The sequence below is a fragment of the Lissotriton helveticus genome, chromosome 3_1 (genome assembly GCF_964261635.1).
Source record: "Lissotriton helveticus chromosome 3_1, aLisHel1.1, whole genome shotgun sequence".
NCBI lineage: Eukaryota > Metazoa > Chordata > Amphibia > Caudata > Salamandridae > Lissotriton > Lissotriton helveticus.
The window spans coordinates 966020259-966046942 of record NC_136061.1 but is presented as its reverse complement, the minus strand read 5'-3'; the positions used below and the strand labels follow the sequence as shown (position 1 = coordinate 966046942).

Genomic DNA, 26684 nt, shown 5'->3' with positions numbered 1-26684 from the left:
AATAAAGGAAATCTACTCTCAACCGTCCCACTCCCTTCCGAAAAAGTGCTCGATGTGATCACCTAGTGGTGTCAATTGTAACATGCACCTGTAAAAAGCTTGCAGTCATTCATTCAGTAAGCAAGGAAGAGACCCTTGCAGTTGGGCTATTCTTTTTAGGCGTTCTTCTTCTTCAGGAATTCATGAAAAACATTCATTGACTAGCACTGGCCAATAGGATTATGTTAAGTGCCTTTCTGTGTACACACCAGACTGTACACATTGTGAGTACTGCTCGCTCGTGGCCATTAAAAATAGTAAATACCCCAACGGTGGGAGCCTTAGCCTTTTCTCTAATGTCAGCTCTCTTTGGGACCATGTTTTTATCATGAAATTTTGCACATTGGTGTGGTCACGGTTTACGCACACTAATGTTCACAATCAATATCAAAATAGTAGGTTAAACTGTAAGTTCCGATTTGGTGCACACTCTGCTGCAACCAGGTGTGACAGGAAAAAAAGAACACCAAAAGAAAATTTGGGTTTATCATTCTCAGTTTAAAAAAGATCAGCAATTACACATCTTGTTCATGAAAAAACCCAAGTCTGATCATGCTTTGTTTGTAGGATTATGTGTTTTCTGGTGAGGTTGAATTTGTTTAATGCACAGCTCGCCCAAAGCACATGGATTTGTAATTGTTCTCTTTTGGGTGTCATTGTTGGTTTTTCAGTCATTTGTAACCACCATCTTGTATTAGTAAACATAATCTAGTTTTATCAAGCTGTTGCTCCACTTGGTCAAGACTGCAGCGCAGCTAATTCGTCCTTCTACAGACATCACCAGCTCTCATGCCAGCTTCCCCTCCACCGTTATTCTGTAGTCTCATTGGTGCCTGTGGCTGGTCAGTTCATCTGTAAAAATTCACTGTTTCTGATCTTCAGATTGACTGATGAACAAGGAGGTACTCTTGACAGAGGCTCTGCAACAAAAGATGTAAAAAGTCACAAAAATTAGGAACTACTGTGTGGTGTTCTTGTTTCCTCTGATTTCTGTCACCAACAATGATGGTGTTGATAGTTGTCCTACAAAATTCCGTTTTTCTCGCCTTGGCGTGGGTGTAATGTGAGGCGTACAGAACCCAATGAGCCGTTCATAACCCATCAGCACTAACAGTGGTATACCTAGCTCCTGGGCTAAAAGGCATGGCTGAGCATTTTGCATTCCACGCCCCAGCTAACTAGTGTTTGAAAATGTGTTCGCTTGTTTTAATGGCGCTTAACACCGGCAGGAATTGTGAAATGAATCTGTTGGTCTTCCTTATTTTCTCACTCAGCTGTGAATTTAGCACACTTTATAACATATGTGTGTTTGCAAAGCGCGTGCGTGGTGGTGCTGTGCTGTGGCCATGAGTCCTACAGCATCTCGTTGCTTAGGCCAAGAGAAAGAGAAGTTGGTCCTAAAAGAAAAGCAGTGAAGCTCTTAGACTAGGGAAGAGAAGATCCTGGGGAAGAGAGTGCGTGGAAAGCGAAGCGAGGCCAGTGATGAAAAAAACGTGAGCAAGAAACAAAACAGACCGACTTGGGCAGCTGTTTGGAGTGACAGTTGAAAGGGAAGAAGAGGAGAACCGAACAGTGGGACTGTCCTGCCGCAGTGAGGTGCGAGTAAGTAAGTTAGACGGTTGAAGACAGGTCGCTGACACAGAGGAGCGGGGTCGCAGGAGATGAGATTGGTAGAGGATCGCAGACAGTTCAAGAGAAGAACCCAGAAGAATTACCTGGACCTAGGAATAGAAGGGCCCTGAAGAGAGATGGGACAGAAAGGTGAACATAGTCGTGGGGCTGGAGAGGGGGATGATGGGTAGAGCTAAGAGAGAGCTGTAGCAGCTGGAGACACACCGCGAGCATGGGGGTATTTACAATAGATGTGCATGATAGAAAGCAATGCATCTGGGGGTGCGAGAGAGTGAAGGAAAGGAAAGAGGGAGTGTAAAGATTGTCTATAAAGAACTAGTATGGTTGGTGAATGAAAGGAGTTTGAGTGTAGGAGAGAGGGAAGATTCGAGCAAAGGGGAGGGAGGGTAAGAGTTGGGGAACGGGGAATAGGTAGAGAATTGGAACGAACGCGGTGCTCATGTAAAGCGCTCTGATACCCGATTTCTCGGGTCTAGGTCTAACTCTTATTTTAATTGTATTTTTTAAACAATTGAAGCCGGGGCTGCAGAGAGAAGGCAGGCGAGAAGAGCGGAGGAAAGAGCAGGGGAAGGCTGCAGAGGTGAAGGTGGGAGGTAGGGGGCGTACTGCTGGGAGTGACGTGAGAGGTCTGAGCGGCGCCGGGAGAGGCAAAGCTAAAGGTCTGAGAAATGGAGCAGCAGAAGCAAAAGTCGTTTCTGCCCAGGTGTGCCTGTGGCCCCCGAATGGAAACCAATCACGGCGCGATTTGTGCTCATTAAGTGCTTGTCAAAACTGAAAAATTTTCTAATCAACAGCGATGTCGCCCCGGCCCCCCGAACGGCGGAGAGTGTCGCCTCCGCGGCCGGCGCCGCCTCGTACAACTCTAGGCTAGGAAAGCGCTGCGCTGACATTAGGCTAAGCTGTGAACGAAATGAAGCGTGTCTTATTTAGGCGCCGCGCCGCAGTGTTGTCCTGCCCCGCAGGGCCCTTCATCGCTTTTTATGGCTTTAAAATTAGTGCCGTTTCCATTTGCTGCCGGCTGCTATATGTTATGCCTTTGAACTCAATAAGCAATGGGAAGGGGCCTTTGTTTTTAGGGAGTGTTCCCTTGTTTTTTTCCTCGCCACGCTCCGCTGGCTTTGTTTTGCATGTTTTCCAGACGCTATTCTGCAGTAGCTCTGTCTGCCTGTCAAGTGCAGGACAAGTGACTGCGTCGCACTCGGAACGATGGACAGACAGATGAATGCACTAGGCCTGTGTGGGCAGCCGCAGCCCACACTCGGTGCTTGACACGGGAAAATAGAAGTGCAGGCACTCTGTACCACCTGCTGTTTCTGAGAAGTGCAGGTACTCTCCAATTAAACGTATGACGTCACTCTTGAGAGGTGCATGTGCTCTCCCTCTCAAAATAAAAAAAATAGCGCGGGTACTCAGTACCGGCCCATTTATTGCACTGCCCACAGTGATCTAAAGACGGATGAAGGTACAAATGTGTAAGGCGTGCCTGCACGGTGGCACCCAGGCCGTGTGAGCACGATCATTTGTTATTGTAGGAGGCCGGTGGAACAAATGTTTTTAGCACCATGCATAACTATCGTAACTACGAGAACACGATTGCTGTGACATAGCCCAGTCTGCACTTCGAGTAGGTCAAGACCGGGCCAGAAGGTCGACTTCAGAGCACGCGCACCACGCCAGCCCAACACTTGGAGCAAGAAACCGCTAGGCGAAACTTCCAGACCAACGTACGTATTGAAATCAAAAGTATTTTATAATTAGAATAAGGCTGTAATAAAAGAAAAATTGCCTCAGTCACTTCAGAGTTAGTCTTTCAAAGTAACATATCCACTCTGTTGCGAAAGGAGAGGCAATGGAGGCTTCAGTGCAGTTGCGGCTAGAAGCCACAGGAGGCTTCGTCTTTCTCCAGTAACGCTGTGTGACTCCGCTCCCGGCTGCTCTGTTGCTCACAGGCTGGCCTTGTGCAGGCAGACACAGCCCCCACACTTTACAGCGTGCCCCTGGGGCTGGCTCTTTTATGTTTTCTCACACTCCGAGTCTATATTGGTCCCTCAGATATGCATAGCCCAGCCACTTGCATCCCCTTGTCTTGTCCTCTGTTAACAGCACAGTCCTCTGTGTTGACCCCAAAGTCCTCGCCTTCCTCTAAAAAGTCTTCTTTCTGGAAGCCTGTTCACATTGAGTGCTAGGTAGCGGAGTCACTCACTTTCTACTTCTAAGAAAGAATCATTACTAAGTCCAGTGCCAGACCATGTACAACTGATCTGCTTCACAACAGTTGTCTTCTGGGTGCTCTGTTGAGACCCGAGGAGCTAATAGATCAGCTGGCACTGGCCCTGTCGTAGAGCAAAACACAGAAGGCTTGGTTGGGGATCATGCTTCCAGCCACAGTTCATCAGTCTCTTGTCTGTCCGAGTCCAGCTTCAGGGGGCCTGTGTTTCAGTCTCACTGGCAGGCAGCATGAGTTTACATGTGTCAAATCTGAGATTTCAATCTGAAACACCATCAAATATAGCTCCTATGACAGGTGGGCGGAGATATCCATTCTATGATTCCCTCCCACCCACAGTGTAATAGTCTGACGCTTGATGAAAACTGCATGATCAGTTCAAAACTTTCAAAAGGTCACATTAGTAACACTCAGCAAATTAGGCTGCTCTGAAATAGGACATTTACATTGACGTTTTTGCAGTGCTCCATTGCCATTCATATGGTCTCGAAGCGCTATCGTGCGATACAGTGTGATGAGAAAAAAAAAGCGGGGATTATACCGAAGGGTTACTGGTTGTCAGCAAAGATGTTATTTGTGACAATCAATACTTAATGTTGGTTCAGAGAAATTGTGCAGCCCGCTTCACTTTAGTTTTATGCTCTTTAACACTAATAGTTTTTCTTGGTGAAAATGAGGAAAGATTTGGTTAGTAAAGATGAGGAAATATTTTGTTATCAGTAGAGGGTGCATTGGTACACTGTTTGGGAGAGTGGAGCCATGTGGAAGGAAATAGGATGAAAGGCCCCACCAGGGTTATTTGCTCCTGGGCACACTCAAAAACGAACACCTGCCAGCGACATGCTGGTTCTTAGCATTGCTAGTGTGACAGCCAGTGGTGGACTCTTTGATCCAAACCATGTGGGTCTTAAACAAGTGGGGATGGGGATGGGGTCCTGGGTCCTGTGCAACGAGGCCTAGTCTGTATAGAATTGACTGATTCATCGGGACATTTCCCCGATTAAACACCTTTTGGCAGAATCTTTAAACACTGGGGGATGTGGGGGTGGGTCAGACACACTCAGCTGATGACGCTTAGTGGATCACAGATGGCAGTTACACCTGGAGGTGGAGCAGGGCAGTCAGTAGGACCCTGGCTCTATCTCTTTGCTACTAATGAAAAATTTGAACACTTTTATGTACTGGAATTTCTAAGAAGGCTGTGTCTAGGAGACTCAATTTGTGCAGAGTGGAGCACAGGACTCCTGTATGTCTTTCCACCTCTACATCTCCTGCCCAGAGTTCTGAAGAAGGTCAGGAACGACTGGGCCCAAGTCATCTTAGTGGCTCTGGATTTGTCTAGGAGTGCATGGTACCCAGAACTTCTGGGCCTGAACATCTGTTTTCCAATCAGGCTGCCACATGGGGAGCATCGTCTGTCATGACAGCAGAGCAGAGTCTCGCACCCAGGCCTGCGCAAAATGCTCCTACATTTGTGGCAATTGAGCGGTGACAGTTACTTTTGACCTCTCTCTATATATTATTGATGTCATCCTGGCAGCCAGTTGCCCTTCCACAAAATCTTTGTATATGCAAGGTGCTGGGATAGGTTTGTGGCTTGGTGCAGTACCCTGCAGATGGACCCATTGCAGGCCAAACTGTTGATGTATTATTTGTTCTGCCCTTAACCTTTAATACCACTAACTGCAAGTCCCCCCTGGGTTATTTGTCAGCTCTTTTGACCTTCATACTTTTGCCGGACAAGCCGTCCTTGTTCTAATCACATGTTGTGATGTGGTTTCTTAAGCGTCTGCAATGTATGTTTCTGCCAAAGCCCTTTGTGTTTGTAAATTTGGTTGTCACTTGTCACATGTGTACCCCTTTTGAGGCAGTGCACATTTGAACCTTTCCTCCTCCTCAACTTTTGGTTGTGATAACATCAGCACTCTGTGTGAGCGAGCTTCAGGCCCTATAGGTCCAGAATCCTCATACCAGCTTTCTTCTAGAAAAGATAGTGTTAAAGACCTGAGCATCATTCCTACTGAAGGCGGTGACGCGTTTTGAGGTCGGACAAGCCATCACTCCTCTGACCTTCTTTATTCCAACTCATCACTCTAAAGAGGAAGAGAGACCATCATTTGGACCCCAAGAGAGTGCTCCACTTTTACATTGATCACACCAAGGGATATTGTATGGGTGATCAGCTTTTTGTGGCGTTCTCTGGGCCAAAGAAGGGCATGCTGGTGTAGAAGAGAACCATCTTGTGATGGACAATCCTTTGTATTAAGATCTGATGTGCATTGGCTAAGAAGCAGTCTCCAGAAGGCATAAGGGCTCATGCCACCAGAGCTACACCTGTTGCTACTGTCAACATTGGAGTACCTGCACTTAATATGTGTCAGGCATCTACATGGGCATCAGTGTACACATTCACAAAGCACTACTGCCTTCTCACTCACTGCTTTTGAGTTTTCCAGACCTAGTCTGGTACTTGGGGATATTCTCAGGGTGAGGAATCTGAAGTGAGATAATGTCCACCCGAGAGAGCTTTCACTATTTTATCATTATATTGGGGTAACAATAGCATTGAATTATCTAAGACGTTGACAAACATGATTGCAGTCACGCAATGAATATACCCGGTGTTCACATTTTCACTAATGTTCTATTGCACTTGTAAATCTGAGTGCCAAAGGAGTCTCTGAGGGCCAAAAATAGACTTCATTCTGTACCCTCTGCTGGCAGGAAGTGCTGCCTGCCTCCTTTCATTTAAAGTTAATATTTTATTGAGGGGCTCTCACTACCCATCATGTCTTGCTGGCACAAAATCTGATCTCAGGAATCGGATAATGTGCAAGGCACAGCTGTTTTGGATGCCTTTTTTGGTTCAAGTGCACAACAGAAGGTGATAATTGGCAGTAAACATGAAAAACTGTGCAAGCAACATTGAGATTTGGGTGCACTGAGATCGCAACACCAGAATGGATTGCATATCACACGAGGCGAAACAACCAGCCTCCAGAGCTGAGCATTCTGCTTCTGGGACTGATTGCACAAAGTTGACTCTGAAGGAAAAGCAACTTTGAGAGCACAACACCTTCAGAAAAGCAGGTGCCGACCTGGCAGCCACCAGAATACAGCAACTGTGTAGTCAGAAGTTAGCACTTAACTCCCAACATAGCAGACTAATGGTTACTCACGCTAAGCTGAACTTGCATTGTTGGTACATTGATGCTATATTTGTAGACGGGCTAAAGGTAATCTCTTGATACCGGACAGAGCGCGCGAGGGATAAGAACATGTTTTCAGGTGAAGACTGACTGATTGTTCCCATCGAGGTTGAGCCCCCAAGGACAGAGCACCCTCTTCATCTGCTTCCACACTGACAGTGATGAAGTGGTCAATATCTGATCAAAGGTGTGCTATGCGCATGGTTTTCTTTCAGAACAAGGCTAAACTCTATTCTCTTGCCCTGGCTGCGTACCACGTAAATGAGAATTCTTGTGATCAATATTTGGCTCCGAGGATTTTTGCTATAGTTGGAAGAGACTGGTACATGTCTCTCTATCATGTGGCTAAGAAATCATTCGGCTTAGGCATCATAACGTTGTTTACCTCCTTCCTTATTTTAGCTGCCCACATTCAACCAGGAGTCATGTCTGAACTACACTAAAAGAGTAAAAGATAGGGCACTTGAATGTATCAGTTGTGCAAGTCAAGCCGTTGTCTATGGAATACCCCAGTTCCTGAGTAAAAAATGAGAAATTCTTTGGCCATAACATGGAAAGGCAAAATAGGGAAATGTTGGGAGAGGGCTTCACGTTTCCCGTTACTGCCAGATTTATAGCCTTCACAAGTCAACTTATTGTTCTAACGAAAGGTGCAGAATTCCCATCAGGAAGTGGGTGCGATATCATAGAAGCTAAAGTATGACATCCAACTGAGACACACTGTGTCTTGGTCACAAGTTTTGTCATCTGCTGCTTTAATCCAGCCTATCTCAGAATAGCCCGAAATTTTCTGTGTTGGAGAGATTTTAGTAGTTTTTTTTGTTAGTTTTTTAAAAAACAAAATTGGCTTGCAGAATCTGTCTTTGTTCAGGTTAGCCATTCTTTATATGGTTTGCCACATGCATTATGGTCAACTCTTCCCCATGTGTGAACAAGGCGACCATATTGGTTGAGTATTGGGTCTACTGTTAGTCAACAGTGCATACCTTCCTACTCACACAGAAACTAGACTATAAGACCTGGAGAGGCGTTCCGGTCGGGTCCAAAAGGCGAGAAGAAACCCTAGCTTGGTCATTGGAGTTCAGTGTAAAACCCTCCCTTAAATGCAGGTCTTGTAAACCACAATAGAAATCTAGGCACTATAATGAAAGAAATGTGGGTGCATTACACCTAGAATACAGTAGAGCTTTGCTGTGCCAATACATTTATCTCTTTCTGTATTTTCCCAATCCCTGCCAAGAATGCTCAGCATGCTCTCTATGTTGGTGCCGCACATACTATCCCACCAGAGGGGGTTCTCTGACGCCGAAAGGCTCGCTGGCGGACCACTGTTACAGCACCTCATTTGCATCTGGGACATCAATTAGAATGTTTGCTGAGGCTAATTGAATGAAACTCAATCATAGCTCTTAATTGCTTGCCTATGTAACAGGAAATCACATTACTGCAGCTAATTAAGTGTATGGCAATAGATGCAACGCAATTAGGAGCGAAATGGGAAGATGCCGAAAAATACACAAGCAGAGGAGAAAAGTGTATTATTTGAGGCCGTCTGTCTGAACGAGGTCGGATAGAGGTTGGGGGTTCAGAGCCTTGTATATTCGCGCTCTTGGCTGAGAATAGAGGAACCCCCTTAAATTCCCCACCCTCTTTTAGAACACAGGCTTGTTTTCTTTCTTCTGAGTCACCAGGCATTGAGAGGCTCTGGACGAGCAGCAGGGGAGAAGGATGCAAATGAGAAGGCAATTACTGCCTTTCTCAAGCTGTTGAGGGGTAGAAGACGGCCCTTCTGGTGTGGCCCGCCGTCGAGTGGGCCCCTGGGACTTGTTAAGTGCGCTTTACAAAGTACTTGGCTGGGAATTAGCCCCATGCCTCGCTCAAGGGTCTATTTTCCCTTTCTTCTTTCAGCAGCGCTCCCTCTGATCAGCTTGTTCAGCAGGTAGCAGGAGGAAAGGGGTTAGGGAGGCTGGTCAGGTCACCTCCATTTGCATATGATAATTCTTTGCCGCCGCTGTCCTTTCATTAGCACTAGAATTTGATTGGCTGAAGCGATGTTTGTACTCGATGATCAGATGAGAACATGCGACGGATCGCCACCTGGAAGACCCGTTTTTATTCTGGTCTCTTTCTTTTGCGCTGTTAGGTCGAGGAGTGATGAAAGGTGCCCAGTTGGCAGAGCCAGAGAGTAAAGTCCTACATTTATCCACAAAGCAAGTGCCTCACAGGCTGCAGTACTTTAATCTTCTACGATAGCATTCTAGCAGTGGGGCTTCGCGGCGATCTCACAATGATGGCTTGGCCGGAAGCGAGTAGTAACTTTCTTGATGCTGCCCTAGCAGTGAGCTTGCATATAGTCCCATTAAACCATTAGAACCCACCCACCACCCCCAATTCACTCCCAAATGTGATTTCCATTGCCACAGGTAGGTGACACAGGAGGGGAGAGACAACATCTATGATTTTGTGGTGGAATAATGAGACCTGTGAAAAGGGAAACCACCCTGAACTATCTTGCCCAGCATCCGAAATAAAACCTAGACAACACCTAGTGGTTGTGTGCCATGGTCAGGGTCTTCAGTAATCTCACTCCCTGAACCGAAGGGCATCCACAGGGGCAATTTTGTCAAGAAGTTAGGTTAGTGAATTAAATGGTATAAACAATGTCGCATGCTTCGGAATAACTGTGCAACATTCACTTGGGGATAACATTCTCTCCCTACCACTCTTGGCAGAGGTACCTCACAGAAAATCAATTTCCGCTTCTGCCTCACACAGATTTTCTGTCCTTCGGGGTCAGAATCTTGAAGGTGGGGAGGGAGGTGTTGGGGGGGTGTCTCTATTTACATCGTCACTTGCAGTCAACGCATTAGGTGGTGATGTATGTCTAGTCTACGAGCTGGTAGGAGCGGTTGACCATCAATCGTCCCTAATGGAGCAGATCTATTTGAGGATCAAAACACCAACTCCATGATGGGAAGGTCATGCTTCTTAATCTGGCTGTGTGCTCGGGTGTTGCAGTTTTGTTCATTTCTTGACTTTAAATCCAGGTTCTCATGTTATGCCCACTCTTCTGCATGTTGGTAACAAAGGTGGGGACCTGAGCAATGTTGCTCACTTACTGCTGTGTGGAATGTTGTTGGATCTGCTTTCCATAAAGGGGTTCAGAAAGTGGGTGGTGATGGATCACCACCCCCTTTCTGAATCGTTTTGGCCACTATAGGAGTGGAAGGGTATGCTCAGACATGAGTCCCTTTCTCACTGCACCATCAGGATTCAAGCAAGCCAGGCCGAATACGGCTGTAATGCCAGAAACCGGTCCCCGGAAGCTTGTTTCCTTTCCAGTAAAGAATTGGCTTGGTAGTTTGGTCTGCCCTGTTCCCATGGTGCACTGGGCCAGGGACAGACTAATTTGCATGTAGCCAGGTTCTGAACTGGGATGGTGCAGTGAGCTAAAAAACGGTGATGGATCAAGCCCTGATCTTTTGACTGGGTAGGAGTGTTCTGCTTAATTCAGATGCTCTGTCCATCACCACCCCCTTTCTGAATCGGATCTGCTTTCCAGTCAGCACTCTTTCTGCCATTCACTACTTTCCTTCGCTGCAGGGACAGGCTGGCTTTGGGAATTAGTGCAGATTAATGCTTAGCTGGACAGCTTTTGAATCCCCAAGGGCCTTTCTTGCCCCACAATGCCAAGATGCGCACCGTGACCAGATTTTGTTGCCTGGGGCTATCGAACCAATAGCTCAGTAGCCTACTCCTTAACTAACTATAAGTAGCTTAAACTGTTGATAAAAATCATGTTAACTTTCTGTCGTTAAAGCCCTCTCTTGATCCCTTGCACGGATAATGAGAGTATGATCACGTTATCCCAGCAAATTCATACATGATTGTTGTAAATGTGATGAAAGCCGCCCCATGTGCAGTTCTGCAGGGTGCTGAGAGAGTTCATCTGAGAATGTAGAAAAGAGGCATCTTGGAAGGTGTGGGAAAAGATATGCCATCCGGTTAGGTTGGATATCAGAAGGGACCAGTTTGAACACCACCCAAAATAAGAATTTGTGCAGAAACCTGAAAAAGGTTGAAGAAAAGGACGTGAGCTTAGAATCCGCCATCAGACTATGGAGCGGTTAGTCGGTGAATTTCAGATCGTTAAAAGTAAATAAGAGAGGTGAGTAGGGAAAACCCCCAGAAAAAAAGGTTGACGGAATTAGGCTTGTAGGCCCATTCCAGGACAGATTACTATCACGGTTATTTTATTTATGTGGGAGTTGTCAGCCTAATAAATTGCCTAATCTGGTCAGAGGTTCAAATTGTGAGCAGCATTCTATTCCAAGCTGGGTGCTCTGTGTCGTATTAAAACATAAAGAGGACCACTGAGCAGCAGCAGAGTTGGCAAATATATTAAAACATCCTGGTGCATCTAAAGGGCATTTATTCGAGAACATTCAGGTCAAGGAAAGAATGACCTCTGGCAAATCCATGGCTATTAGTTGCTTGGTTGTGTGCCCAGTATTTGAGACGTTTAGCACATTTTAAAGTGAACAGTGAAATAAAATGTCGGTTCTACACCACCTCTGTGTCTTCCTATTTGTTGGCAGGACATGTGAACAGCAGGAGCGTGGAAGGCTGATAAAACCTCGCCACAGAATTTGAATGATGAGAATGATGGGGAATGACCTTGGTATACACCACACACCCTAGATATAAACAGCAGTGTGTCCATGTGACTGCTATCCCTCTGAATCATGAACATGATTTTGTGTTTGTATTTTGGGTCATGACGGTGTGGCTAAATACGGCTCAGTATATGGTGGTCCAGGGGCACACATTATTCAATTTTTTGAGGTTTTTTCAGTAGTGCTGGAAGTATGTTTGTCAGGAAAACAGTTGACTAATGGGGGAGGGGGAGTTGATTGTTGTGTAAGGAGGCACTGGTGAGTTTGGTGAACAGATTGTCCACCCAGGGCCACAGAGTACAGAGTCTGCAGAAAATGCTGATATTAATCTGACTGAATTGGAATATCATATTCAGATATTCGCACACCCTTGGCTGGAAAACTCTGTAGTCTACTTGTTGTCTCTTGTGGTGGTTGAGGTTGACTCTGAAGCAGAGGCCTGCCACCCCAGATAGCAATCTCAGTTGGTCACTGAGGCAGGTGTTGGAAAAGCTCACATCCAGAGGGCCACACAGGCGACATATCAAGGAAAGAAATAGAACATAATGAGACGATGCACTAACATTCATTGCAACATAATCAATAAAGAGTTTGCACCTTCCACCATACTTAGAAAGATGACAGGGATAGCCTTGCTTGCGTATTTGAAATACAACTTTATTATGGTCTAAACAAAAATGAAACTGGATTAGCGTCTAAATGTGTTGTAACTGCATCAGTCATTAACTTAGATGTGGAATGTAACGGGTTAAGTAATTGCAGTCTAAAACCTCTAACTGCGCAGGTCCAATATTCAAGCAAGATCTTCTCTGCTAGATAATAAAGTGGCAAACATACTTCACCTTCAATATCTCAAGACAGTTGCCTATGAAGCTAGACCTCTGACGATGGGCTTTAGCTTCCTTCACTGATTGTAATCCTTACCTATTAATGCACTGATATGGGCAGTCTGTAAATCTTGCTCATATTGTGCTGACACTGCTGGTTTCTTAGCATCCTCTGATGGTGCAAGAGCAGTCTTGGCTGCAAACTCCAAATTGTATAATGCAACTAGCTTTCTTGCAAGCTAAAGCAGGGTTCCTCAAACTTGAAGTTACTTTCAAAAGATCTTTTGTAGAGCTGCCTCTTTCTGTGGAACCAAGAACAAAAGAACGTGCCTAAACTGATACGTGAATTAAACCACGACTTTAACTCTATAAGGTAGAAAAACTCATTTCCAACCTGAGATGTTGCTACTCAATAGCAATTTATTCATTCAATTTAAAGCGATTTTTTACAAAAAAAAATTCATTTTATATACAAATACTACACCATTATTCTTTCTGTGGAAGGCCATGAACTTTGCTTTCACTTTCCTTGCTATAATATTCATTTTTTTGCCGCACACTACATGGGGATGTTTTCTTCCACTCGCACAGGGGCTCAATGGCAATGTAGAACATTTTTTTATATGACTCTTGATGTTATGTCATGCATAATAATGGCACACTGGCCTTGTATATAATATCCATCTTGTAGACTGCCAAATTATTCCTACCCGACTGTATGCCATGCATTGAATTTGATAGGGCCTCAGTTGATGTAGAAAACCTTAGAATGGACTTCGGCATTGAGTGTAGCAACATATTTCTTTTCAAATTTTCCAGGCAAGTAACGTGCGAGAAACTTAATTTTGCCAGTACTGCCATCCGCAACTAAAACAAGCTTGAGTTGGATCTGTGGTTCTGCATGGAAAGCCGTGGTGATTTCGCATAAAAGTTGGATAGTCCAATAGAAGTTTTTTGGGATGTAAGATGCATCGCATCGTTGGTGAAGTTTGGCTACATGTAATGCAAAGCCACCGAAAGTGAGAAATAGAAGTTATATCAGCATGAGGAAAATTATTTGAAAAGGAAGGATGTATTGGGTATGACCTGCAGTTCTCCTATCCACTTAAGGAAAAATGTGGTACACCTTGTTTTTGCAGTGTTGCGGATTAGTGCATTAAGGACACAGAATTGGTATGGACAAGGAGGCCAGTAGGATATTGAGGAGATGAATATTGGATGACTTCACAGATACATCCAGCCTTGAAGGAGGTTCATGGTTGTGGTTTGCAGATTCAATCCTGTCTGTTTCTAGATTGCTGCACACCACCTTTGCTGTGCTGCCCAACTCCACTTCGTTCAGCTGAGTCTGCTTCCCAGCACGGATCAATAATGGAGGTAGAGAATATGCAGTGGAACAAACTCTGGATAGGAGCATGTGTCCGTGACCATACCACACTGTATCCTCATAGACTCTAGGTGGGATAAGAGCTGTGGTCGAAGGTGGGAACCGTAATCGCTTATTTATTGTCCCACAGGGTTTGGAGGGGACCAGAAAGCCATGGCAATTAACTAGATGCGTAGAAATTTAATCAGAGAAACAACAATTTGCTGTAAACAGAAAAGTAGCATGTCAAAAAAAGGAAGATAGTTTGACTTCTCATCTCTGTTCTGACGGGATTCAACTTTCTTACTTTAGGACCGCAGCACACTCAGCCAAGATGTTGACGTGGTGGGCAGGTTCTGTAGGGGCGAAGAAGATAACTTCCCAGCTTGGATCTTCTGCTTTGTAATGGAAAATCCATGGGGAAAATGTTATAGCTTCAGTTATCTTGTATGTTGACTTTAAATTACTAAGAGTATTTAGGGTTACAGGATAGGGAAACGTGAAGATATACTAGTTCTAGCCGAAATACATTAGGTGAGGGTGGCACATCCAGCATTAGAAAGAACTAGTAGGTAAAGCGAAATGAAGAAGTGCAGAAAGGTTTCTTAAGGATCTGTAAGCCCCTGAAAAAAAGACATAAGATATAGGGAATTGGAAAGGGTGAGGGTGTGCTGGTGCCACATGGAGTGGAGGGGTGGGTTTATTTGGGAGGCACGGTATGATTGGAAGATTTAATATGTTGAAAATGCATTTTTTATTGTATTTAATTTGTACTACTGGGGACTGAAGAGATGATTTGTAAGCTTTAGCCAGCCTCTTCATAAAAAGCACCGTGGTCAGCTTTAAAGAGTTTCTTATGCGGTGCCCAGCTCCCTGTTCTACAACTGCAGCCAGATGGCTCGTGAGAAATTGACAGGTCTTGCAGTCGGGCATAGAGTAAAAGCAGAAGTTAGTAAACATTTACAGGTTAAATAGTTCTCGGGGTTAACTGTTACAGAGACACTTTTAAGTGTCATATGCAGATGCATGCAATCCAGTTATTTAGATGTAATCTTACAAAATGCTTATCCCGTTGATTACAGAAATATTGTGTCATGCTCCTAAAAGAATGTAGATTAATGGCTCTAGTGAAGTGGGAAAAATGATATTGTGCTATTTTTTAACTGACACTTTATAAAAGTATTCATCAAACTCCGATATGGATTTGTTGATTTTTGATTTTGCTCTCCGTCATTCAGTCTGGCGTGTAATTTAGTTTTGCATCGTTTGCTGGAGCCTTACAAGAGGCATTTTGATTGTTAACACATCTGGTAGGATTTGGAAGAGGTGAATAAGGTTTTGGGGTCAGAGGGGTGGGGGAGGGGGGGGCGTGGGGGGGGGTTTGCAAATGAAAAACAAAATGCCAAAATGGAAACCTCTAGGAGTAGATAATGTCCTAGTTTGCTTCATCCTGGAGCAATCTAAGTTTCTTGTACCAAATACCCCTAACTTGGCCACAGCTGTAAATATCTTTCTCCGGCCCCTCAAAAAGGAGAGGAATCTTATTCCCAGGAAACACCTGAAACATGTGGTGCATGCCCTAGTTATACCTAGACTTCAGTTTGGCAAATGTTTCCTTCTGGTACATCTCAGTCACACCTCACCCCATTGAAAGCCTTTACTCATTCAGCAGACAGACTAGTCACATCCACGAAAAAATGCAACTGGATTTTCTCCCTTCTTAGAGAGCTACCCTTAAATGCCAGGATTACCTTGAAGTTATGTTGTTTAGTCTGTAAAGCAATAAATCCATTCGGTCGTCCCTATCTTGGGAGGTGTAAGGAATAATCTTACAATCTAAGGAACCAAAATGACACTCAAGAACCCCTAAAGTGTGGATCAAAGGAGTTGTATTTATTATACGGAAGTTCTAGAGCAAATTAACATGTTACAATAAACACCCATCTAAAATTATGTAAGCAATATTTGCAGAGTTCCAGCATCAGATACACTTTAACAAGAAATAGCATTTGCATCCTGACTAAACTGCTCGTGTGCTACCACCCCACCACGCCCGACCCGCATGGCTTGTTCCCAACTCCCAGGACAAGTAGGGTGTCTTCTAGGTGGTCAGAGGTTGGAATCAGTGCTCACCAGTGTACTGCTCCAGCTGATTCCACCCCTGGTTAAAAAATAATAATAAAATAAAAACTGTTACTGAACAATTTGTTCATAGGAAACCGTTTTCCATTCGGTTGTTTTTCTCAATATGCTTACTGCCCCTAACCTTCATCTGCAAGGTAGCTCACCCTTATTAACCACCATTTAGAGCACTAATCCTAAGGGTTAGGAGTAGGAGTAACAAGAATTCCTTTGGTGGTGGCTGCGCTTCATTTATGGAAACTGGAAGTTGAAAAGAGTATATCACCCTTGTTATCTGTTCGCTCTTTTGGGTACACCACCAACTCTTGGATTTCTGGCGCCTTCTCACCCTGCCCCAACCCCTGGGATCAGAGGTGGCCTGCAGGAGTCGGTCCCATCTGAAGAACATCAATATTGCCTGGAGGATATGGCTCAGGTAGAATCGTTAGGTGCAGAAACCAGATTACCGCCCTCATCCCAAACCCCTTTTCATTCCCTCCACCCATCCCCTGGACATAATCCCACACTGTTCCTTGAAGACAGGGTGTGCTGTAGCGTAGGCTAGGAGGTGCCCAGTGCTGGTTTCATACCGCTCAAGGAAAAGAACACTAGACCCCCTGCAGTATGGATCATTAGGGTCATATTTGTTACACTTAAGTTCTAGATCAAAGTCATTTGTGGGGAAAAAAGAAATTCTAAAGGCAATATTTACAATATGCTATCATCAGTAATACAACTACAGAAATTGCATTATCAGCCTTTATTAGTCACACGAAGGCGAAACTACCCAGACGTCCTTAGTCTTTCTGGAAACTCTCTCAGGGGTCTGACTGTTCACAAGGTTTCTCCCCCCGGCCCAACCCAAATCCCAGGAGAAGTATGGTCTCCCCAAGTTGGTATGGGACTAGAGCCCACTCTCCCAATATGCTGCTCCTGCTGAGCCTACACCTGAGAAAACAACACAGAAGGAAAATTCCCCATTGTGTTCATCTGTGTTACTAAGAAAATTGTTCCTAGGTACATTTTTCCCATTCAGTTATGTGTATCAGTATACTTAATCCCGACAAACGGGGCAAAGAGGTTTTTTGTCCTAATTATCTTATCAGGTACATGTCTTAGTTGTTCTGCACCTCCACAGTACTTGACCATTTCAGCATTCATCCCACAGTTGTGATACATTCAAGGCCCCTTGATGGTAATACCTGCCCCAATTCTTTCTGGGAATCACAAAAGACCAGGTCAGCAAAGTTGTAAGGAACAGTTTACTTAGCCAGTTAAATTCCCACAAATTAAATTCTTGTAGTCCTTTTCTTCCACAGAAGGTGAGGTTGTTTTCTCCAAGATGGGGAATGATCAACTATGGAGGCTGGAGCCCCTCTTGATTCTGCACTTTCATCGGTGTCCTTAAGCAGTGTGTATTGCGCATTTCTCTAAAATGCGCAATTTCTCCACCACTTAACCTGTACAGTCAAAACCAAGCTCTCCACACCCATGGTGGTCATTGCCAAAACCCTAAGGAATGTAGTAATAAGTCCTGGAGATCAATACAACAAAATCGCCCTGTTCTTATGAATGTACAGTGTTGTCTAAAATGACTACGGCCACATCATAAATTAATTCCGGAGCCAGGCCACTGAGCAGTCTGGGGTTTCAAGAGACTCCAACAAGCGAAAGATTGGTTCCCCATGACATGATCCATCTTGGAACAGGATTACTTCCACATCATGGCCCTCAGTCCCTTATATCACTCCTGAAATCTTGCCATCTGCTCCTCCCCACCTGGGTCCTAAGTGGCTCACTGAAAAGGGGGGAGGTGAAGTAGGGCGGGGAACTTTCTTTAGTGATTGAACGGGAGAGGATGTAGCCTTACGGCTAAAACTGTCGACCTCGATGCTGGGGAACCGGGTTCCAGCCTCGGCAACGACTCTCAACATCCTGTGATTCTGGGCAAATCACTTAATCCCCCGTGCCGAACAAAAAAATTAATGTGTCCGTCTGTAACGTAAGTGGTTCTCATGTAAAGCGCTCTGATACCCGATGCCTCGGGTCTAGTTCGCGCTATATAAAACAAAACAAAAAAGGTAAAGGCCAGATTAAATCATTGGGTGTATAACTCGGAACAACACCAGCCACCCACCTCCACACACCTCCCTCCCACCCTTTTTAATCTGGTGCATCCTTAAAACTGGGCCTGTGTAGTAGCATCTGCGTAGCCAGAGCACACTACAGATTGAAGTGCCTATGTTTTAATCTCGAGTCTCACAGCCGCTCCTTCTCCGGGGCTAGGACTTCCGCCTGGGACTCACTTTCCATTGGCATCAAGACCCAGCCTTCTTTCTCCTCCTCCAAGAAGCTATTCAGGATGCATCTATTCAATTTTCTAGACAGAAGAGATCTGTCTTTTTGCGGTCTTTCATTCTGTCTATATCTTCCCTAAGCATTCCTTTGCTGCATATTGGTAATGATTTGCTAGCTTTTAACGGCGGGACGTACACCGGCGGACTCTGTGTGTGGGTCTTTGTCCTGCAATGATATTTTTGTCATTTGTTTTTTTATTCCAACCCACCTTTCCCACCATCATTACACCACATACCTTTTTGATTGCTGCTCCATGTTGCTTTGAAAGAGCAGCCTCATGTTTTTACAGGTGGACCACAACCTGGATGTGAACCTGGCCTCCCACTGTCTCCCTCTTTTGTGTTTTTTTCTTCTTTTTTACAGGGTGATCCACAGTCATCCGAGGTTCTCTCCAGTTACAATCATGAGAGCATCACTAGAAAGGGACTTTGGCTCCGTTCACATGTTGGGAGCCAGGATTACATGTTTTGATTGGGCATAAATTGTTTACTTCCACGAATAAAATGCTTGCCCTCCACTGCAGCTGTGATCACTTTATTTTTCTAACTGGCTGAGGTTGAACTTTCATTGTAATGCTGTAAAGTTGCCTTACATAACTAGATAATGTATGTTTGTTTTCTCTAGCAGCAGCACAGATGAGGAGGGACAGGCATTAATTTGCATGGATGTTTAGGTTTGGCTTGAGTGTGCAATTGTCACCTTACTTTTTAACCTACACCAATATTCTTTTACTGTTCTTTGCTTGAACTCAATTACATTCCTATGCTATTTACTTGTAATTCTTCACATTAACAAACACCGTTCATTTAAAGCTAGACCTATTGGCATTGCCAATGCTTGTTTTTTTAATGGTAGTGCCCTCCCAAACCCAGGTTCTTGCCTGGGATTCCTTCATATTTCCCTGCGTGTAACTACAAAGTTGTTTAATTACACAATGCTGCAATGGTGCTAAATGTCCGGCCCAATGGAGTATGCATGCGAAAGGATGCATACTCTTGTTGACTGATGTCTGTTTTCAATCTATTGATTACTGTGCCATCTGTTTTATTTGCTTGGCTTTGTTTAATGTAAACCATCTAAATGCCTTCTGGTGTCCCATAAAAATTTTAAAAATATGATCAAATAAAAGTCCTATAAAAGTGTTAACTGTACCTCATCAATGACTGCTCTCTCTCTCGCTCGCTCTCTTGCAGGATTACATGCAGAATGTCCATGGGAAAGAGATCGACCTCTTGAGAACTACTGTGAAGGTCCCTGGAAAGAGGCCGCCGCGGGCCACCTCTGCTTGTCCACCGATTTCCAGCCCTAAAACCAATGGCCTCACCAAAGACATCAGTGGGCTGCAAATCTCTCCAACTACTGGTAAGAAAGACTCCTGTCAGCTCATGATAAAGATATGCGTGTTCAAAACACAGTATGTATGGAGCAGCATACACAGCTTGCAGTGGGGGGCGTGGGGGGGGATCTTTCTTATGCAGGCTGTGAGCGTTGCTTGATACCTATAGGAAATCCAGAAGCCTGGATTGAATATTGCGGTCTAAGTAGATCATCATGCTGACCTTTCCCTTAAGAACGTGGCTGTATGCCTGACCTGTAACCAACCATGTACCCCTCCATTCAAGGACCGTACCCCATTTCTGTGATTGCTCATACCAGACAGTGTTCCAATGCGGTGCACCGACTGCCATGGGAAGACAAAGCTGTTCAGTAGCAGGCTCTTAAACTGAGGAGCAATCTCATGAAATGGGTCTTGTTGAGTGAAAAACAGTCTCCCTTATTTCAAATTATGACTGCCCTGTAGGGCAGCAAAGGAGCCAGACAGCATTTCCTTGGTAAGACAAGTGAATGTTCGGACCGTAAGCCACTCTAGTTCACATCTCTGCATTGTTTGCTACAGCAGTTCATGGCACCAAGTTACTTAGTACAGTAGAACAAAGACGGTGCACACGAAGTTATATTGTTCCAGTTACTGAAAGGTGAGACATTATCACATGAATGAGAGCTTTGCCAATAATAATCCAGTGATTGGAAAATAGCATTACTTCCCATTTCCAAAAGTTCTTATCTATCAGTTCTTACTATGCTATCCAGCATAATTGTAGGGCCCTCCCAGGACAGCTCTAAGAATTCACAAAATCTGGATTAAAGGGGCTAATAGTTAATACTTGTCATGATCCCAGTCCGTACTACCAAGTATGTCTAGCTAGTCAGAGGGCTTAAAATGAGAACGTTAACCTGTGTTGTATCTGTATGGCAAGCGTTTTGAGGAATTCAGGGTCAGAACACCCACCACTACTGGGAGGGAGAGGCATAGCCTCTCTACACATAGCTAAGTTCCTGTCTGACCAAATGATTCTTTTATGTTGATGTCCTGTGTGTGCTAGTTAGACATAGGTGGCATATTTCCTGCCCCTGAACTACAGACACTGATTTTGGTTACCATGGTTCAGTGCTTACGTTGAGAGAAAAAAGAAAGTTCTGAGACTCATATTTATTTAGGCGCCCACCTTCAGTACTCCCGATTGCCAAAACTGCCTAGTTTTGATACCAACTCATGTCCATCTTCCTACACTTCCTGTCTCTTTATTTCTCTTGTTGGTTATTTTAACCCCTTGCGTGCTGCCGTCGGCGTCAGTGGATTCGCCCTCTGTCACTCTTTTCCGTTATTTTGCTTTCATCTTTTCTCTACCTCTTCTGCGTTTCTCTCTCTTACTCTGGGTCAAAGTCTGATGATGACAAATCTTGGTGCCCACCACCTGCAGCCACTGGCACAAATTAAGCACCGTCCGGCTTGGGTGATGTGACTGTGTTATGGAATTATGGGTCAATGCAGAGTAACATGTCATGCTTTAAATTACTGTTCACAAGAGTAAAGCTTAGTGGCAGTTCTGGCTGCTGCTGTGCGGATCAATATTAAACTAACATGCATTATGGCATGGCACGTTCTGCACTCCATATTTAGAGCTTCAATTCAATGGAATGTCATTTCGTTGTTGTGTCCCATTAGCAATTTGTAACTTAACAAGGGCTGGGTTACTTGGTCTACCCAAATGTTTGTAGGTAGCATATAATTCACTTTGGACCTCTTTTTGCACTGCTTACAGGATTGTGAAAAATGTTCTTATATTATGAGACTGACATGTTTTGCACCCCAGATACTTCTTTTCAGTTCCAATATAAGAGTGAAGATTATCTTATTTTGTGACCAACTCAGAAAGCAATAGCATGTCGACGTGCAAATTGTAATTTTTGTACTTTGAATCCTTTTCTTGATTCACATGCTGTGCATCTATCCCGCCATATTGTGGTTGGGTCCGAAATCGTACCTTGTCCTTCTCTTTTTTTTTCTCCAGAGTGCGGGTGTTGACCACCATTTCGTGATAAGTCCATTGCCTATGTGACATCAGATGGCGCCCTTAAAGCTCCTTTGCATGGCCACCCTCTTCAGATTCTTTTATCCACCATTTGGTCTAGAAGCACACTGAAGGAACCCCGAAGAATCTTGGAAAATTTGCAGAGGGAAGGGAGACTCCACTGAAAATCACTGAAGACCACAAGAAACACCGAAGACCAAGGTGGGAATACTTCAGGACCCTGACGGAGGACACAATCGTTGAGGACCACGTGGCCGGAGAATGCAGAGGAGAGGGGCAGCTAAGGGTTATGGAGAACATCCCCTATAAATACTGCCCAAACTGCCACTTCCAGTTCGCACAGAGGTATCCATGCAGGGTCTGTACCCTGTGTCTCTCCAAGGATCACAACATCAAAGACTGGGAAGCCTGTTCCGAATTCGTACCGAAGATTCCGAAGATGAGGCTGAAACAGCCACTAGCACACTTCGCCATGACTGCCACCTACAGACCGCAAGAAACCCTTAAAGACCTGGGCCTCTCCAATGATGAAGAGGAAGCCATGAAGAAGCCAAGCCAGCACAAGGCGGAGAGTCAAACACCGAAAAGAACTTTGTAGATGTTGAAAGAGCACAGGCCCCAAAGAAGGCGGCAAGAGATGCCTAAAAAAGACCAAGTGGCAGAAGGGAACGAAAGACCCTAAAGTCCCAAGAGCCACCTCCACGACGAAACACTTGACGGCCGAAGGCAGGAATAAAGACAAAGAGCAGCTTGGGTCTTGACCAAAGGACACCAATGGGGGCAAGCCTTCAAACCAACCCTCAATGCCAGCTAGTGCAAAGGACGGCACAAAGGAAAAAGACAAGAAGGCAAAGGACAAAGAACCGGCTGCCCTGAAAAGGCAACAGTACTTGACCACCAACGCTGAATGCTTGCTCGAGGTAGTGAGGAAAGGACGCCAAAATAGTGGCATTCCTCCAATGTAAGGAGGAGTTCAACGACTCCCTGGAGGGTATTCCACAGCCAGACTATACCCTCAGAGTCTAGGGAATTAGGTGATGACCTACCCGACATTGAGGCTCCCTTCACCCCGTAGCCACTCGAAAAGGAGCAGGAAGATCTTTTTGATGACGAGTAGGACGAACCTTCCAATATGGAGAGGCAGGGTTAGTTCAATGACGAATGCCGGATCTTGATGCAGAATTCTCCAAGGAAGGTGTTGTCAACTGTCCCTTGAAGCCCTCGCCCCGAACAACCTGTCTTTGTATAATAGACTAATGAAAATGGCGGCAGACTGTTTGGGGTCCAGCTCAAGGAATGGAGGTAGAAATCATGCTTCCTCCTTGAAAACCTGATGTCATCACAGACGGCGAACCTGTATCTACCTATGCTTCCCAGCATTCTGGACTAGGATAAGGAAGCTTTCAAGGAACCTGCAAAACTAGAGCGGTTACTCCTCGAGGGGAGAATGATATAAGCATTCCACTCAAGGGCCCCAATACGTCATGGGGAACATGCTGGCAGACTTCATCATAATAGCAATAGCCAGGAAGAGAAATAACACTCCCACATCAACTTGCCCACCACTTAAGGAGGGCAAAAGGGTAGAAAGATGGAGAAGGAAGCAGCGATGCAATGGAGAATTGCTAATTCAAAAGCACTCCTCAACTGGTACAGTAACCAACAATGGGTGGTAATGAAAGGACTCATGCAGAAAATTCTGGAGGAATACAAAAAGGTGAAAGCAGTGATCCAGGAGGGCAGAACATCGCCAACTCCTGCCTCAAATTAGCACTGGACCGGTGGATACCGCCAGCAGGCACATGTGCACGAGCACCACCCTCAGGAAATATGCATGGAGCACGGCCTCTGGATTCAAGACTGAAGTGCAGGTATCAATCATAAACATGCCTTTCACAGGGGAGATCCTCTTGAGGACTGCAGTAAACGAGGCCCTCCAGCAAATGAAGAAAGATCAAGAGACAGCCAAGGCCATGGAGGCCTTACAATTCAGAGGATCCTTCCTGGGGGACCTCCAACAGCGAGGGCAGGTTTGTCATCATCACCACAGCAACACCAACAGCAAGGCTTCAGCCAACAGGCCATAATCAAACTTGCTCAACAATAATGGCAACACCCGGCTAGGCAGCCCATTTGTGGAAAAATCAGAGGCAGAGGACAACCAGCAAAAGGAGGACCAAGAACGTGACTCACCTCAGACAATTGGATCATAAATCTAATAAGACACAGTTACTGCATAGAACTCATCAGACCACCACTTTATGTTCTTCCAAAGTCAAGAACCTTAAGGGAACAAGAACTCACAAAGTATCAGAGAAGTCAAGGAACTTGTAAAGAAATGAGCCATGGAGAGAGTCCCTCAAAGGGAGGCAGGTGGTGGGGTCTTTTTAGCGTACTGCCTAATGATGCCTAGTACAAAAACAAGGCTTGACACTGAGATCGATTATAGATTTCAGATACTAACACAAGTTCATTTAAACTAAACATTTCAAAATGACGCTACAAGAAGTAATCCCACTCCTAAGGAAGGGAGATTACATTGGCACCCTAAACCTCAAAGATGCCTTCCTGCTCATACCAATGAACCAGAGTTCTTCAGATTCGTCCTGGACAAAGTACACTACCAGTTCAGAGCGCTACCCTTTGGCATAAGATCTGCGCCAATGTTGTTTACAAAAGGCCTAGCAGTAGTGGCAGCACACCTGAGAAGGCAAGGTATATACCTCTACCCATACCTGGACGATTGGCTGGTGAAGACAATCGCAAAAGAAAAATGCCACAAGGACATGCAAAGAGTCACCATGCTTCACCGCCTCAGGTTCACCATAAACAATGAGGAATCATCACTACTCCTGCAACCTAGACTCAAGAACAGCACATGCATACCCGGTCCCCAAGAGGGCAACCACAATGGCAGAACAAACTCTCTTCTACCAAAAGGGGCAGTCTCTTAGAGTGAGGACTGTCATGAAATAGATGGGCATGATGGCATCATGCATTCCCCTCATACTGCATGCAAGACTGCATATGTGACCTAAACAAGAATAGCTCTGCAACAGATGGTCACAATCTATGGGGAACTGGGAGAATCTAGTGATTGTCACAGCAATGGTTCAAAAGGAAATAGAATGGTGGGACCCAACAAATGTGAGAATAGTGAGACCTCTTCCAAATGACCAGCTCCCACAGTGCCCATAGCGATGGATGCATCCCACCAGGGCTAGGGAGCACACATGGACAATCGGAAGATCATAGGACTCTGTGGGGCACATAGACTGTCTGGAACTGAAGACTGTTGTCGTAGGGCTGAAAGCATTCCAGGCGCACATGAGGGGACAGGCAGTGCTTATCCAGCAGACAACACAATGACGATGTTCTGCCTCTACAAGCAGGGAGGAACAAAATTGTTTCTTGGCACAAATTGTTTCAGGCAAACAGGTCTCTCATGTGCAAAATGTATGCAACATTGCTTAAAGTGGAATTTCAAGTAATTTTGGGAATTTTTGCATAATGAGAAATTCTAAAAGTATGTGAATTTTACCGGTGTAAAAAAAAATTTCACCCAGGTGTACTCATGATATGGCATTCGTCATCGATGTTTAAAGGATTGTCACTTTCAGTTGAGTCCTTCTGCAGCAGAGTTGAGTATTCTTCTGGGGAGGAACTCATTCACAAAATCACGTAGAGCACTTGATCGGGCACTGAGTATAAGAATCTCCAAGTACTTCAGAAAACGATGAACCCCGGCGCTGAAGAGCCCATTGAGACTGCGCCATTGACTCTCGAACACCACCTCCTTTAGACCAGCGAAGGCAGATGTGTCTCCCTTTAGAGGGCCACACTAGGACCCATGCCCCCTATCCCCACACACACACCCAGTTGAAAAATTGGGCCCCACCAGTTGGAAAAATGCTCTGAAGTTGATCCCAGGATGCATCTGATCAGGGCCTGCCTGAGGTACTAGCTATTCAGTGTAAGTGCAAGGTGTACATAACACAGTGCAAAACACTGTGAATAAATGAGACATCCAGCAAACAGGCTTGGAGGAAGGCTCAGACTCCGCCACTCTTCCTTGCACTGTCCTGCTCCTTCTCACCCATGCAGTGCAAGCTTCCCTCTCTTTTAGTTAGTTCCTAATGTCCTCTTCGGCAGTTCCAGCTCCCCGCTCTCCACAGCAGGTTATGACCCCCTCCTTGCCAGCAGTTTTTAACCAGTCTTTTTCCACCCTTTCTGCTCCAAGCATTTCCTTGCCTTTCCTGCCTCTCCCCAGGGTGTCTGTCCTGCAGTGTCCTTCTTGACCTCCCTGTTGCTGCTGGCTCCCTTTCTATCCTATTTCCTTGCTTGGTTGGTCTCTCGCTTTTCTCCTGCTTTTGAAGACTCGTTTTAAACAGGGACAGCAGACACACACACTCGATAGCCCACTTTTGGCAGAATACTGTACACACAACTGACACATTCACTATACAGCTGGATATCACTCTGCTCCCATCAGCACCCGCCACCAGAACACACTATTGTCTGTCGTACCACCAAAGATCGCACGAAACAGACCAATCACGTATATCCATGCAGCCTCAGTATGCCCGTGTATTTACTGTTATGGCACCCAGTGGCATTCCCTGCACCAAGTTGTGTTACACACGCATGCTTCTGCCAGCTAATGGGGGTGTGCATGTTCCCAAAAGAAGTGTGTCTGCGGTTTGGTACAATCCTCTGACCTCACCAGTCAAATACTTAGCACATTATTCACCCACAGCTCATAGAAGCGGACACATGCAGCTAACTAAGGAACATGCCCAGCTACACCCTTGATAACGACCTCCACGAGCTGAATCAGGCTCCTGTCTGCGGTGGA

At 45.2% G+C, this 26684-nt stretch overlaps 1 protein-coding gene and 1 pseudogene across 4 annotated transcripts in view; one reads left to right on the top strand and one right to left on the bottom strand.

Moving 5' to 3' along the window:
- AGAP1 (ArfGAP with GTPase domain, ankyrin repeat and PH domain 1) overlaps window positions 1-26684 on the top strand; it is a 1166515-nt gene that overhangs the window by 829340 nt on the left and 310491 nt on the right. For all 4 annotated transcript variants that reach the window (XM_078681380.1, XM_078681378.1, XM_078681379.1 and 1 more), the window contains exon 11: window positions 19649-19817. In XM_078681380.1, coding sequence (XP_078537506.1) covers window positions 19649-19817 — 169 coding nt within the window. The remainder of the gene's footprint in view (window positions 1-19648; window positions 19818-26684) is intronic.
- On the bottom strand, window positions 883-18031 carry LOC144825307 (GTP-binding nuclear protein Ran-like; annotated as a pseudogene).